This window comes from Phoxinus phoxinus (assembly GCF_949152265.1).
Source record: "Phoxinus phoxinus genome assembly, chromosome: 18".
Lineage (NCBI taxonomy): Eukaryota > Metazoa > Chordata > Actinopteri > Cypriniformes > Leuciscidae > Phoxinus > Phoxinus phoxinus.
This window is the reverse complement of record NC_136893.1, coordinates 8,603,030-8,617,990: the sequence shown is the minus strand read 5'-3', so window position 1 is coordinate 8,617,990 and position 14,961 is coordinate 8,603,030. Positions and strand designations below refer to the sequence as shown.

The window sequence follows — 14,961 nt, the reverse complement described above, 5'->3', positions numbered from 1 at the left end:
GTCAGGACTCATGTGGAAGCTGAAGTAAAATAATATTATGAACTAACTGTTACTGCTCCCTGCTGGTAAGAAGTGTAATATGCTCAAACTTGCAAAAAATTACAGTAACTGTAATTCAATATCCCACTTTAGACATTCGACTGACTACAAGTAACTTTGCAGCCAAGTACGTCAATTTATTCTACTAACCTTAACCTAACAGTCTACTAATACTCTAACAAGAGTTAACTCATGTAGTTGCAAACTTACTTATAGTTAGAACGCCTAAAGTGGACTATCGAAATGAAGTGTAACCAAAATTACCACTACAAAATTCATGGCTTCAGATCAGTTTGTACATCAGGGACTCTCCAAAGTGGAAAAAATGAGGCAACACAGGATTTGTGGGAGAGATTAAAACAGTACTTTAATCCCCTTAAATGTTCCAAATGTAACAAGTACTGTGCAAAGTTTTAAACTGCAGGTAGTTTAATCAGGGATACATTTGCATACGTGGTTAAAAGCAAACGTGATACAAAAACTACTTCACATACATGCTATAGAGTGAAATATTGTCTGTAAAAGTTTGTTTGAAGGTGACCTTTTCTATTGGTTTAAACAAATAATACATTTAACATTTCTTTGTGACCTAGTGCAATGTGATCATGTTTTGTTCCTTTTTGGCTCTTAAAAAAAGAATTATTTGTCAAAAGACTTAAATAAATAGTCAATTCAAAAATTATTTACCTGGTTCAAAACCATGTTTTTTCCTTTCATTGGACACAACAGAGAAGATTATGAGGGGATAACTAATTAAATGCTGGTCTTTTTCTCATACAAAGCTTTATGAGGGCTGTATAAAATACTATACTTTGGATTGGAATGACATGACAGTGAATAAATGACTGAATTTTGGAAAAACTATTCCTTTAACATTTAAAATCACTACAACCACACTTAATATCTGCTCAACAGACAGACGGACAAAAAAAAACACTCATCTTTCAAAGCACATGAATTTAAAAACAAACAAACACAAACTTGTTTTGTCTGGCAGAACATTCTAAAGAAAAGTAACATTTCAGTTGACATAACACAGATTTAGTATTCAACAATATTGTGAATTCAGCTACAATTTAGTGATTATATGTAACTAAAAACAATATCTGCAGATGGCGCCTAAGCACCAGTTAGTCCTTCATTCAATTTCTCCATCACCCCCAGTAGGGGCAAAGAGAGGAACTGCGAAATAATAATAATGCATCGTGCGGAACGGAATAGCCTACTAGTCATACTGCCAAATATTACAGTACTGTGCATATAAAGATAGTATGTGAAACAGAAGGCATGATGCAATAATCAACTTGGAATGCTACATTATGAGCGAGTAATAAATAATGCATGATAATTTTCATTTTTGCATGCCTTGCCTTTTAGTACTCTGATCAAATGAGTCAAGATGTTTAAAATGTCTGAAATTCTGTGCAGCGTGTGCAGTTGTATACTGCACTTTTTGGCAAATGTTGTAGGTTGTTCAGACAGCTTTGTTTACACTACTGTTCAAAAGTATGGGGTCGGTAGGCCTGCTTTTCGATTTTTTATAGTACTTTAAAAAAACTAATCTTTTTTTTTCTTCAGCGAGGATGCATTAAAACGATCAAAAGTGACCATAAAGTTTTTAAAATTGATACAAAAATGTTCTATTTAAAAAAAAAATATATACTGTTCTTTTGAACTTTCTATTCATCAAAGAATCCTAAAAAAGGCAACAAAATCATCTAAGCATTTAAGAAGGATTTGATCATGTGACACTGAAGACTGGAGTAATGATGCTGAAAATTCAGCTTTGCATCACAGGATTAAATTACATTTTAAAATGTGTTTTACTCTTTTACTGCCTTGTTCAGCATAAGAGACTTCTAGTTCTTTCATAATTAAAAAAAAAAACATATTACACCGCCCCCAACATTTTAAATGGTAGTTTACTGTAGAATTAGTAGTACGGTAGTATGCTGTTCCGAACACAGTCACAAATAATTCTCAACTTCCAATTATAAATAAAACTAAGTATAAACAACATTTAAAAAGCAATGACAAATGGCAAACAATAAAGAACACTGTCTATGTCTGAAATCTATAGCAACATTAAAACCAACATTAAAGTCAATTTCACCATCGCTGACTGAAGCTCCTAGATGGCCTACAGCTCTGCAGATTATTTTTTACCTTTAAAGTTACAACAACTTGTCACAACAGCAGTCCCCTAAAAGCAACTTTTTTTTATATATTATATCTGCCCCAAATGGGTTCACAGGAGTACCTAAAGACTGCATATTATTTGTGTTGTTTCCTATTACCAGTGTATTATTTCAATTCTTTTCAATGGGAGCACTGCAAATTTAAGAAAGCCAGCAGCGTGACGAGGCGGGGGATTTTTTCACGTCGCAGAAATTTGAAAAATATTTGGGTAAAAAAACTTTGGGTAAAACGCATAGACATAGAAATCGCATGGCAAAGTCACCATAGATATGTATACTTAGGTCACATTAGACCCCTCCAAAGACACGTTGATGTCCGCCATGTTGGAACAGTCAACATTGCAGATGCTGTTGTCACTCACAGTAAGCAATCAAACGCTGCGTCCGAAATCGTGCACTGTCCGAGTAGGTACTACATTCAAATTTACTTTGTGATTATTAAAAAAAGTATGCTCTATATAGTATGAATATGGGTATTACGAATTAAATTTGGATGTACTACATCCGCCATGTTATTATTGTCACGTGACCAACCAGAGTCACTTGGGTCGCTTCACTGAAATTCATAAATTCTCTCCTGTGGCCTCACGGGGTAAAGTGCCCATTTTTTGCCTACTTTTCGAATACTATGTATACTACATACTACTCTTTTGACATACTGTTTTTTAAGACGCACCTAATTCCTGAAGAAATGGGATAACCTTTCACAGGTGAGAATGTGTTGGTTTGTGTTTTTATATGGATTAACTCAATATTACAGGTTTTTATGGTAACTTGGCAAATATGGTAACTTTTTTAATGTCATGTTAGCTGACATTTGCGTCTTGTATTGTGTTTGTTTAGCAAAATCATCTGCTGTCCTTTGCCGATATAGATATTCATATGCATATAACTACGATTGCATACGCACAGTCAACTTGCTCTCGAGAGTTCACGGACCGGCTTTGACCATTCCAATATGGCGGACGGCTTACATATAGCGTCCCACAGAAACAGCCGCTAATGAGGAATCTATGCATGTATGTATATGGATGGACACATGAATAATCTTCAAAGATGGCCACCGTGTGAAATGACTAGCATTCAAGAGACTGCCAATATGCATCCTTATTAAGGGGTAAATAAGTTACAAAGGTGTCTCTTTAAGGGTACTGACCCAGTGACAAGTTTTTGCACCCCTAAATGTACAACTTTTGCTATTTATTTTTCCGACAGTGAAGTGGAGCGATCACTTCACATCTGACATTTGTAAAGAAGTTGCCCTGAGTAAAGTAACAACTACCTGTGAACACATCCTAGTGCATCCACTGCCTTCGAAACACTTTGACCAAAATGTCAATATAAACCCCCCTATTAACTCAAAAAGATAGGAAAGGGGCAGATCACAGACATTCGCCAACTTCTTACTCCAGGGCCCGGATCTGAGGGGAAGGAGGGGCTGATATTTGAGTCTTTTCTGTGAAAGCAAGGAGGCCGTTAAGACGGTATTAAAAAAGGAGAACCATCAATCCATCCTTCATCTCCACATTGGCAGGTGAAGCCACCGATTGCAACTACAAATCCTTTGCAGCTGAAGCAGCCAATCAAAAGTCACTGAGGATGCTGATGTCAGCAAACTCCTGGCGGTAACGGAAGGAGTACATGCCCAGCAGGAAGGCCCATTTCAGAGTCATGAAGCTCCACACGGCCGACAGATAGAAGCTCTTGGGGTCAGTTAATGCTGAAGACAAAAACATACAGAACGGATTACAGACATTCTAATCTTGCAAATTATTATTAATTATTTTGTGTGGAGGAATATTGCATTCGACAAAGCTGTCCATGTGAAGGTACTTACACTGCTTTTCTATAACGGCTAGAGTTATGAAGGTGGCAAAAGCAGCAACAGCCAGGAGGGAGAAGACAGAACTAACAAACATGAAGAACTTTAGTCCCTTCAGCCATGTGCGCCAGTAGTCCTGAATGTACATAATGTGAGTGACCAATGCCCAGAGTGCCAGAACGCCTGTGGATTTAAACACATAACATACGCACATCATGAGATTAATAAAGTATCTACCTATCTATAAAAGGTTTATGAAGTTATAAAACATTCAGCAATTATAATTACAGTGGGACCCAAAACACTGAGACCATGAGGGATTTTTTTTTGCTATTTCCATTTTTATACAAAATAAATTATAAATCAGATTCATATCAGCATAACAATTTGAGTGAAAATTTAAATAAAACTCAAAAAGTGAAAACAAATTCAAGTGGAAACAAAAGGAGTGCACAAACACTGCTTATTTGATTCGTTGGTGTAAAATATTTAAATATACATTATTAAATGATGATTACTTTTATCATAACTTATTAACTCGAATTAATAAAATTAACTTATTATTTTAAACATTTTCTGTTTATTCAATGACTTTTGCAGCGCACTGCATGTAGGCTACTGTGTGTTTCTTTATTCGTCTCTCTGTCTGCGTACAAATGGCCAAATATCTGCATATTTATGGGTTATTATTTCCAAACTCATTCTAAGAATATAGCAGGCAGATTTAAAAAAATAAATAAATAATATAATTTATAACCAGTTTTATCGGAAAGGCATAACCTTCCACGTGAGACTTATTTTACACAATGTGACAGCAGATCGTGTCAACCGCAAGATCACACAAGTATGCAATTCACCTAATTAAAAAATCATGACAGTAAAATAAACAGGATGTGAAATCTTTATATTTGACAGTGGATGTGTGAAGGCTGTGGCCTTCTTATTTACAGACCTGATAATCCGCCCATCGCCGCCGTCCACGGTTGTTTATAAACCACATTCCACACGATAAACGCCGAAAACCCCACCAACATGCCGAATGTGGCATAACCTACACTAATGTATATTCTGTTTGGACCCATTAATGATATATAAAGTACCGCAATAAAGCTGTAGGAAGAGGCTGGGCAGAACGATTACACCATCGATGGGGGATTATGCAATTCACCGCTGCTTCTTCGTAAACATGACTTTAAGACCCGGAAGAGCTCCGCGTATCACCAAAGCAACCATCAACAACCTCGCAGTCCCGGATGTTTAGTTGAACAAAACGTTTTATTATATTTAAATATGCATTTAAACCAACAAAATATTTTCTATATCATATCACCGAGTCATAATTTTATGTCATACATTTAGAATTGTATATACAAATAGTTATCCATACTTATAATTACTGTAATTTCATTAGACAACATTGGCTACTCAAAATCTATCATGTGCCCCAGTTACTGTACGCATTAAGTGTAGGCTATGTTTGTTCATGACTGAGAATTTAGTATTTAGGCTACTCGTGAAAAATTACATTTACAGGCTATATGCATGCTCATTAAATACTCATTGTTTATTTTAGATAATTACAATAGTCTATAATAACATGGGTATAAAATGTGACCGAAGGTTGCAAAATAATATAATAAATAGGCTAGTATTGCAAAATAATACAATATTTATGAAATGTGGTATGCACCTATTTTTTTTATTTCCCATGTTTAATTGTATAAATGCATAAGACAGACATCCTATAACTTTATTTTCTTTCAAGGCCTAATGCAGAATAAACAAACAAAAGGTGATAATCTAAAACTGAGTAAAAGTGTGTAGACATTTTTAGTAGTTTACCAATAAATGCTGCGTGCCTGCGTTAGAGCCAATAGTGTTTCTCAACCAGTGGGCAGGGAACCACTAGGGGCCGAAGGAGGATGACTTAAATTATTCAAATTATTAATAAAAAAAACAATAAAAAAAAAAAACAGTAACATAAAATGGAGACATCATATTTCTTCATAGTATTTCCCCCCAATAGCTAATAATTCCCATTTTCTTATATATATACAAAAAGTTTTTTTCATAATTATACCAAAAATACTTTTATTTGAAAATTGTGTTGAACAATGGTGGGCCTTTAAAGATTGAGAATCACCGCAATATATAGACAATGTCACACATTTCTCTTGTTGTTTGTGCAGCACTGAAGATGGCTTTAATCAGTTTGATCTTTTCTCAGTGGTTTTCATCTGAAACTGATTCTCAGAGCTCAGTATGATTCGTGACACAAACTCAATTGCAAAAGTAGGTTGCAAAACCGGGTGGAAGTGATCATTATTCCATTGTAGAATAGAAGAAATGCTATACCCCAGAATTTATCACCGGGCCGTATCCAGATCAGATGGTGAACCTGCGTCTGGACACGACCACAACGCATCCCTGAAGTGCCAGCCTCATCGGCCCTCATGCATGAATGGACACCACAACAAACTCGTCTCCGTACCGGCGTGATGACTCCGACCTCCAACCAGATGGAACTGGATAAATATTGTGAATCTTCTGATCAAATCTGACTTCTGACCTGTAATGCTGCCTGAATCATAATCATACACAGAGGAGAACTGGCCCCCGACTGAGCCTGGTTTCTTTTTATCTCCATTCTGTCACCTGATGGAGTTTTGGTTCCTTGCCACTGTTGCTTTTGGCTTGCCTACTTAGTGTACTAAAATACACAGTCACTTAAAAATGATTAATTAAACAAAAAGTGATCATATAAAAACTGAGGAAAAGTGTGTATTATTAATTCATTAGCTGCACAGACAACATGACATATAACACAGTCCTATTTCCTACATACTACTCATAATTATGATAATTGAGTAAAAAGGTACTAACCCTGAACATACCCTTAAACCCAAACTTATGTTGTTACTGTATATTACTCAATACTTTCTTAGGTAAGTATACAGTGTACGTACACATAAGTACATGTAGCCTACTATAAAATAAAGTGCAACCCAGAACAGAAAAGATCAAATAAACAGAGTCAGATCCATTCAGATTCTCAAATCTCAAGTGTTGGGAAGATGCTGATGCACATACGCAGAATGAAAGTCAAGTGGGAAGTGAACTAACTCAAGGGGTCACAGATGTACTTTGGCCTCATTTCCCCCTGTCACCGTTGATAATTGAAATATTATGGCTTTTACTTCTAATTCGAGGAACTGAGACAACAAAAAATCATCAAGCTTCCACACCTTCTTAAGTCAACCTTTATGAAATAAACAGCAGGCCACATTGTTTGTCACCAATGAGAGAGCAGCAGGAAGCCGGTGGCTTCAGCGATGCCAGCGAGATCAAAACTCAGTGGTTTCCTCTGACTGCTTCACAGGCAACACAGAGACACACAAACAGATCGAGATTGAGAGAAAGCAGAGATAGACATCGCAAGACAAATTAGCATTTGGCGCTCGCCTTAAAGACAAAAAAAGACAAGATTGTCCAGACTGGCATTAAAGAAAACTATTTGGAGAAATAAACACACAGCATCATATACCAGACATACAGGTAAGTGTGTTTGTGAAATATATCACTGAAAGATGCAAACACATTAACTTTTTTTTTATTTGAGAAAATCTGTGATTATGTGTAACCTTGCACTCTTATATAAAGGTTCTTTATTGGCATTGCTGCTTTCATGAAGAAGCTTTAACATCCCTTTTTATTACACAAAAGGTTCTTTATAGTGGAGAAGGGTTCTTTAGATTATTCAAATTAACTGTACTTCAGCATTTATTAATCTTTAATGTTAAATTCAACATTTACTAATACATTTTTAAAATCAAAATATGTGTGTGTGTGTGTGTGTGGGGTTTTTTTTTTTTTTACATTAGCTAATGCACCGTAAAGTAACATGAACAAACAATGATGAATAAATTTATAAACTGTATTAAATGTATTGCTCATTGTTAGTTTGGTAACACTTTATTATAAGGGGACAGTTATGTAGCCTACTAACTCTAGTAATAACAGTAAATTAGGCATGATTACAGGTAACTAACTCTAAACAAAACCCGTAACTCATATAAGTACATGTAGGTAATTAATATTACTACTTATTTGAGTACAATGTAACTATCGCCCTAAAATAAAGAGTAACCGTTGCGTTAACAAATGAAACCTTATTGTGTTATAAGTGTTACCGGTGTTTTTGACTAATTTCAAACACATTTAGAATAAAATTAATTTAAAGGTGTACGCATGACACACGGGTACCTTACTGCAAAATATTTTACAGTGCTGATAGAAAAAAATAGGCAGATTTGCCTACGTACGTTTATCCTGAAATATGGAACAGGCCGCAGTCCAAAAGTGGCTGTTTTACAACATGTGGCTAAAATGGTGTCTCAAACTGTTAAAAATGTCCAGATAAACTGTTGGAAATTCTGTGGGCCAATGATTCACCGTGATGCTGGGAAAGTTAAGCGGCTTGTAGGTGACAGGTGGGCGAGAGAGAGATAGAGAGAGAGAGAGAGAGAGAGAGAGAGAGAGAGAGAGAGAGAGAGAGAGAGAGAGAGAGAGAGAGAGAGAAGCCCCCAAATAGCACACAGGAAGCAACACGATGGATGTGAGAAGGTGTGCATTTAAAACATCTCTGTCTTTTCTCTGTCTCCCTCCCTCTGCTTTCATCGCTTCATTTATCACTGGAGGTCCAATATAAACAATATTTCCTTCCTCCATGGGCTGGTATGGGAAGGAAAGGCTGATTTGGAATGACAGGATTTATGAGCATGTAAAATCACACAGTGTTCTGGAACTACAGATGGATGGGCAAGAAACCGGAACAATCTTCGAAGCTCGAGATTCCAGTGTGCAGGACATTAATGCGTGTGATTTTTGTTTCGGTTTTAAAATTGTGTCTACAGGGAGCTGATGATTGATTACAGAAGGCTGTGATTTGTTGCAGGAAGTCCTACACCCTTTCCCATAGGAACTGTGTGCTTTGTCTGTGATGGGAAAGGTTTTATATGTTGGCTAGGACTGGTCTGCCAGTTAAAACCAGCTGTAAGTGTACATTCTGGGTGGGGTGTTTTATGGATATATAGAATACTAAGATTCTTAAGACCTTCTGTAAAACATCTTCACAAAATTGGTTTCTTTTTGGGACCAGTATGGTAAGTACATATAAGTATGTAAAATGCACTAGCTATAAACGCACACTAGAGGGCACACTAAGTTCTTGTTCAAGCAAGCATCACTATTGCTCATTCTTTTGGTTATTGATTTGAATATGACCCCCCTGATTTTTTAACTTTGGCTCATAACAACCTTTTATGCTACCAACAGTAATAAAACCTCAAATTGATTTATCAGTTTATTGATTATTAGTTTAATGTTATTTTCAACTTTTCAATCACACATATTATATTACAATTTTGACAACTTTATGTATTATGTATTTTAAAACAATATTTATTTAAATATATTTGTAATAATAATACATATAAAGTACAAATAATTAATATTACTGTAATACTTTTAAATATAATATTGAAATATTATAATAAAATAAATATACATAACATTTATATTTAAGATAAAATACATAGGCCTATGGAAATAAATGTAATTTTAAATTTTATTTATTTAATTTATTTTAAATAAATAAATGTATTTAGTCAAATAAAATTTTGAATAAAAATAGATTAGGGAAGGTTAGGTTAGGGAATCAAAAACGGTGTTGCTGCGAAAACAGTGGGTATTTTAAATGTATGGCATTGCCTTTCTGAACCTTTATATTATAAGAGTGTTTTACCAGGAAAATAAAAACTGTTGATATTTAAAATCTCTTTTACAAGAGTCCTGGGCAAGACATTACAAAAAATAAGACACGATACATGAAAACATAAAAAATGTTAATAAGATATTTAACATCACGGTCAGCTCAAACAGCGGTAAAAAAAAAAAAACGATTTAGGAGTAAAATAAATGATTTTCACTATTTTTGATTTTGCCATTATATTTTACAGGTAACTAGGGCTTTGCATGTTTCTTCTAATTCAGCAGTCCTGTCTAAGTGAACTAGTTGTGTTAATAGCCTATTGTCTTCAAGTACTATGTGAGTTGATAGATCTAAAATATCTTTTGTTCTCAACGCAGCAACTACCTCTCTAGAAAAGGTATCCACATCTTTACATCTCCACTGCACACAAACACATTTTGACCCTCTAAAACAATGGCAGAAGTGTCTCTTTCTGTCTGATCTGAGTTAAAACTCTTTATCTCTCTTTAACTCTTCATCGGATACAAACTATGTTTATGTGCCTTGTGAGGATCACATGCAGGAGAACTGGATTTCTGAGTCCTGTCACTGACACACACACAAACACTTTGAAATATGCAGAGAAATAGTCTGGCACACAGCTAAAAGAAGCGATTGTGGAACGTCTTACTTTCATTTACTGCAGGCTCAGGGTTTATATCATTACAGTTGCTGTGAAGTGCGAAGTACATGGAGGATATATACATGCCAGAATGTTTTCGTTCTTTAAACAGATCTTGTCTGCTAAGAAGAAAAACAGATTCGGTAAGACAAATCTGATACTGTTCTGTTGAAGTGGATGCCTGTTTTGCGTGTGTTAGAACTCATGATCAGTGTTGTGAGAGTGTGTGAACATCAGTTCACATAGCGATGAGTTTTTGACTTGAGTGCACAAATGCATGTGCCAGCACTTGTGTATAGCACTTTCAATAAATAGGGTACAAGAGATGTCTTGACACTCAAAATAATAATACAAAAGTCATTAAATAAATACAAAAAAATGGATGGATGGATAGTTTAGGGTTTATCAAATGAAAGAATATATATATTTTTTTGTAATAGCATACAGTAGGTATCAGGATTGAATGGTTGAGCTTGACAAATGACTTCAAACACAAACATATTTGTCAAAAAAATATCAAATGGAATGAACTGAATTTGAATGGAATTTGCTTGCCTTCTGGTCAATGCTGTAAAAAAAAAAGCTACAAATGAGTTTACTTATATTCTTATGCAAAATCAATATTATATTCTTAAACAATTTACTTAGGCCTACATAAAAATCAAGTCAGGATGCAAAATATGGAACAATTTTGAATTTTGGCATTTTATTTAACGCACTTACAGTGTACTTGCCTAAAAAAGTACTAGGTAATAATATAGGGCAACTATGGGTTAAGGTTTAGGGGTAGCTTCAGGGTTAGTAGTAATTACCCAGTTATTGCAATTAGTTTAATAAGTACATAGTATGTTATGGCGAACAGGACTGTAAAATAAAGAGCTATATACCTAAATTCTTGTTAATAGCATTAGTCAGTCATTAAACATGTTTTATGACATTTAACATCAGTTCAACAAATTGTGTCAAAATCATATTTTTGCATGATTTTAACTCTTGACATGTCCATGCCAAACATTTAAAAAAAGTACAGACATTTAATGTTTAAAGGAACACGACAACTTTTTGGGACCGCTAGCCTAGCTTAGCACAAAGACTGGAGGTAAATGGCTCAAACGTTATTTTGTCACTTATTGGGAGCAGTATGCTAGCTGGAGCCATTTACCTCCAGTCTTTGTGCTAAGGTAGGCTAGCAGTGGGTGCGTCAGACAGAGTTACGGCACGCACGGAGATGAGAAGGGTATGTGTGGACTTATCTAACTCTGGGGGATACGGTGAATAAGCTAAAGTCCCAAAAAGTCGACGTGTTCCTTAAAACAAGACACTTTTAATGGCAGATTAATGTAATAGGATTTGAGCCTCTAATTATTTTTAGTCATGGAACATCAAAGTGTACCATTCATGAAATGTGCCATATACTTACGTCTCACGTAACTTTGTCAAGCTCATGTTGAAACACTGACTGCTTGCGCTCCAGCAGTTTTGGAGAAAGATGTTGGTTTTGTGGGTCTGTTTCTGCAGAGATAATATACTCAGGGCAACAGTTGAGAAATATGTTGAGGCCCTCGTGGAAGAAGGCAGGTGAAAAGAGCCAGAACAGGGACAAGCTTCCAAAAACTGTGCTAATTCAGGGAATCTTTGCAACCACTCTGTGACAACACACACATAATCATTCATTACTCACAGCCAGGAGTTTAGCATAACACATTATCACACAATTAAAGCGGTTAGTGTTAAACCAATGTTCCTAATTTAGTAAACGTGAGACCTAATACACAGCTTGGATTGCAAGACAACTTTTCTGTTGCCTTGTGTGTATCTCCAAAGCTTCACATATCATTGTAATTCCCAATTAACATGCATATGAAAAATAGCAGCAACATACTGGTATTTCACTATTTTGGAACAGAGTAACAGAACACAGAAGTGGCTGATAAACTCCCCAAAAACAGTCTAGCGACTCAGTTTTGTTATATTTTCGCTTCTCCAGGAAGGGAAGATACTCCTGAAACAATAGCCGGGGTCTAAACAAATATTATGTAATGTTCCCTGACCTCCAGCGCACATGGACATTCTCAGATTGGGACAGGTTTTAAGATCGCCCCCAGAGTGACCTGTGGGTATAGGGAGGACGTACAGTATTGCCCCACGTTGGGATGATGCCTATTAAAGTGAATGACACTCATTTCTCAAAAAAAAAACTTTAGTATTGGACACCTGGTTTAGTATAAGTGCTGTTTCAATCCTTATGTGAGCTGGACACCTATATGCAGCATATTTTGACATTGCTCCAAATAGTATAGTTCTTTTCATAAGGAATGTTATTATTTGGGAAGCGTGTGTTATGGAGTTGCTGCACATTAAGCCAGTTACTGTTCGAGGTTTCTTTTCGGTTAGGATGCAGTTGCTAGACAGTGAGGCAACGCACTAGATTTTGGAACAGAGCTAGAGTTTCTATCATTGGAACAACTTACAATAAACAGTATAAGCAAACACAATACTTTTCATCAGAGTTCACAATATCCATCCACTGGGTTTTGTGGGAGTCATGAGATCTCACAAATCATAAGCATGAGATGGGAAATAGCATGATGTAACAGTAAAAGGAGAGCAGATTGAATCAAACAGCACTGACGTCCTTTCTTTCTTTACTCTTGTCTCCTCAGAGGCTCCAGCAGCAGTCATGTGTTCGGCAGACACAATCTTCCGGTCGTCTCTGCGCTCGTCCCTGGAACAGGTACAGAATAAAGATTATAACTTAAGATATATGTCTTATGTGGGGTCAGACACTGATAAAAAATATTTTGTGACTACAGAAAAAAACAATGTAATTTACATGAAAAAGTTGGTTCGGGCAAGAATAAAAAAATTAAATAATATATTAGTACTCAATTCAAGCATGTAGAAATGAAAGCGTGAAAACTTTTCTGATACTGGTGTTCCCATCATGCACTGGGCCTTGAATAATGAATTCAAGAGGTTGCTTTTTCATTGCTTTCAAGCTGTATTTACACTGTTTTATCATTGCTTTTGTTGTTAGGAATAGTAACTTGCCATTTTGCGACATTTGGATTTCATTTTTTTTTACTCAAAATGACATTCAAACGATCCATCAAATGTTACCGTCATTGTGTATTGTCTACCAAGTACTGAGGTCTCTGTGTTCACGCGTAACTTCTGTTATAGTGTCTCACACAATATCTATTGTATCAATTACTTAGATGTTTCTAAAGCATATATACTTTAAAAGTGTGGATTAATTTAATGTTATATTGTTTGAGTGAAATGTATTGCACAGGAAACTTCAACTAAATAGATATTACTCAAGCTTTTATTAGCCAAGTTAAAATTTCTTATTTTCTTTGTTACTTTCACTTAACTTAAGTAGAGTTCACTTAATTCCATATGTGAAATTTACTTTTAAAAATTATTTTTACTTTTTTTAAAAACATAAATTCAACTATTAATTTATCTTTTACTTATCTCATGCACCAACTCTAAATCAAACACAGCAACCCCCATTTTTCTACATTGTAAACATTCAAAACTCATTTTGAAAAGGGGGAAGTGTGTTCAAATTTCAAAAGGATTTTAAGCAAAGTTGGGAAAATGTGTCCTATTCAAAGTTCAAAAGGATTTTAATCCCAGCTAGTGCTACAATTTACTTTTAATTTACTGTTTCACTTCAACCTTGGCACCTGCATCAGTAAGCAAGGTGGGTTATGGACACGCCCCCTGATCCTCAACCCCTCAAGGTTTATCATGCAGCTGGAACACACAGATAAGAGAGTTGAAGGAGAGACGGAGTGTGTTATTGAGTCAAACGCATTATTTTTTCCTGCTCTAGCGTTTCTTTTACTGCATGATGCAGAGGTCTGTAATGCTAAGTTCTACATATCTGGATGCAGACGGAATAATCCTTCAGTCTATGAGACTGCGTAAATGGGAAGCTGTTTTTTGTTCCACTTCATAACCTTCTTTTCTGTCTCTTAAAATGTTTATTGCTATAATGTCCAAACATTTTATTATGCTTAAGAGATTATTCAATCATGCACATTTAAATGTTTATATATGTCACAAAATATGTCTTGTATATTTTAATGTACAGTCTGTACAATATGAAAAATATGAAAGCTGTCACTGCCTTTGTACCTTATTTACCCCTAGGGTATAGGCACCTTTTGAAAGGGTGCTGCCCCAGTGACAGCTGTTTTACTTTTTTTATTTATTAGAGTGTCTAATTCAGTATTCATATTTTAATGTACATAATTTACTGATCTGTTTAACTGATTAATGACTATGGTACAACCATGTTTGATACATTGTTATTTTAGCACCATTTAGATACTATTGTTACATTTTTTATTAATATTTTGAATTATTTTGAATTTTTATATTTTACATTCTCAATTTTAATTTTAGTTAAAGTTGTAGTAATTTGTTGTTTTTTACATTTTTATTAGTCTGTGTTTTT

General features: G+C 35.2%; 2 protein-coding genes across 3 annotated transcripts in view; one reads left to right on the top strand and one right to left on the bottom strand.

The window, feature by feature from the left end:
* Window positions 1–383: 383 nt before the first annotated feature.
* On the bottom strand, window positions 384–5,268 carry slc48a1a (solute carrier family 48 member 1a). The gene is made up of 3 exons (XM_079588346.1): window positions 5,012–5,268; window positions 4,075–4,242; window positions 384–3,957 (listed from the first exon to the last, which is right to left on the bottom strand). The coding sequence occupies exons 1-3, from the start codon at window positions 5,139–5,141 to the stop codon at window positions 3,821–3,823; spliced, it is 435 nt and encodes a 144-aa protein (XP_079444472.1). The 5' UTR covers window positions 5,142–5,268; the 3' UTR covers window positions 384–3,820.
* A 2,166-nt stretch (window positions 5,269–7,434) lies between these two features.
* Window positions 7,435–14,961, top strand: part of rapgef3 (Rap guanine nucleotide exchange factor (GEF) 3) — a 35,682-nt gene continuing 28,155 nt past the window's right edge. Inside the window, exons 1-2 of one of the 2 annotated variants that reach the window (XM_079587900.1) lie at window positions 7,435–7,614; window positions 13,154–13,224. In XM_079587900.1, coding sequence (XP_079444026.1) covers window positions 13,171–13,224 — 54 coding nt within the window. In that variant the 5' untranslated portion in view covers window positions 7,435–7,614; window positions 13,154–13,170. Of the gene's footprint in view, window positions 7,615–10,469; window positions 10,634–13,153; window positions 13,225–14,961 lie in introns of those variants that run through there. The other variant, XM_079587898.1, reaches the window with a different exon arrangement.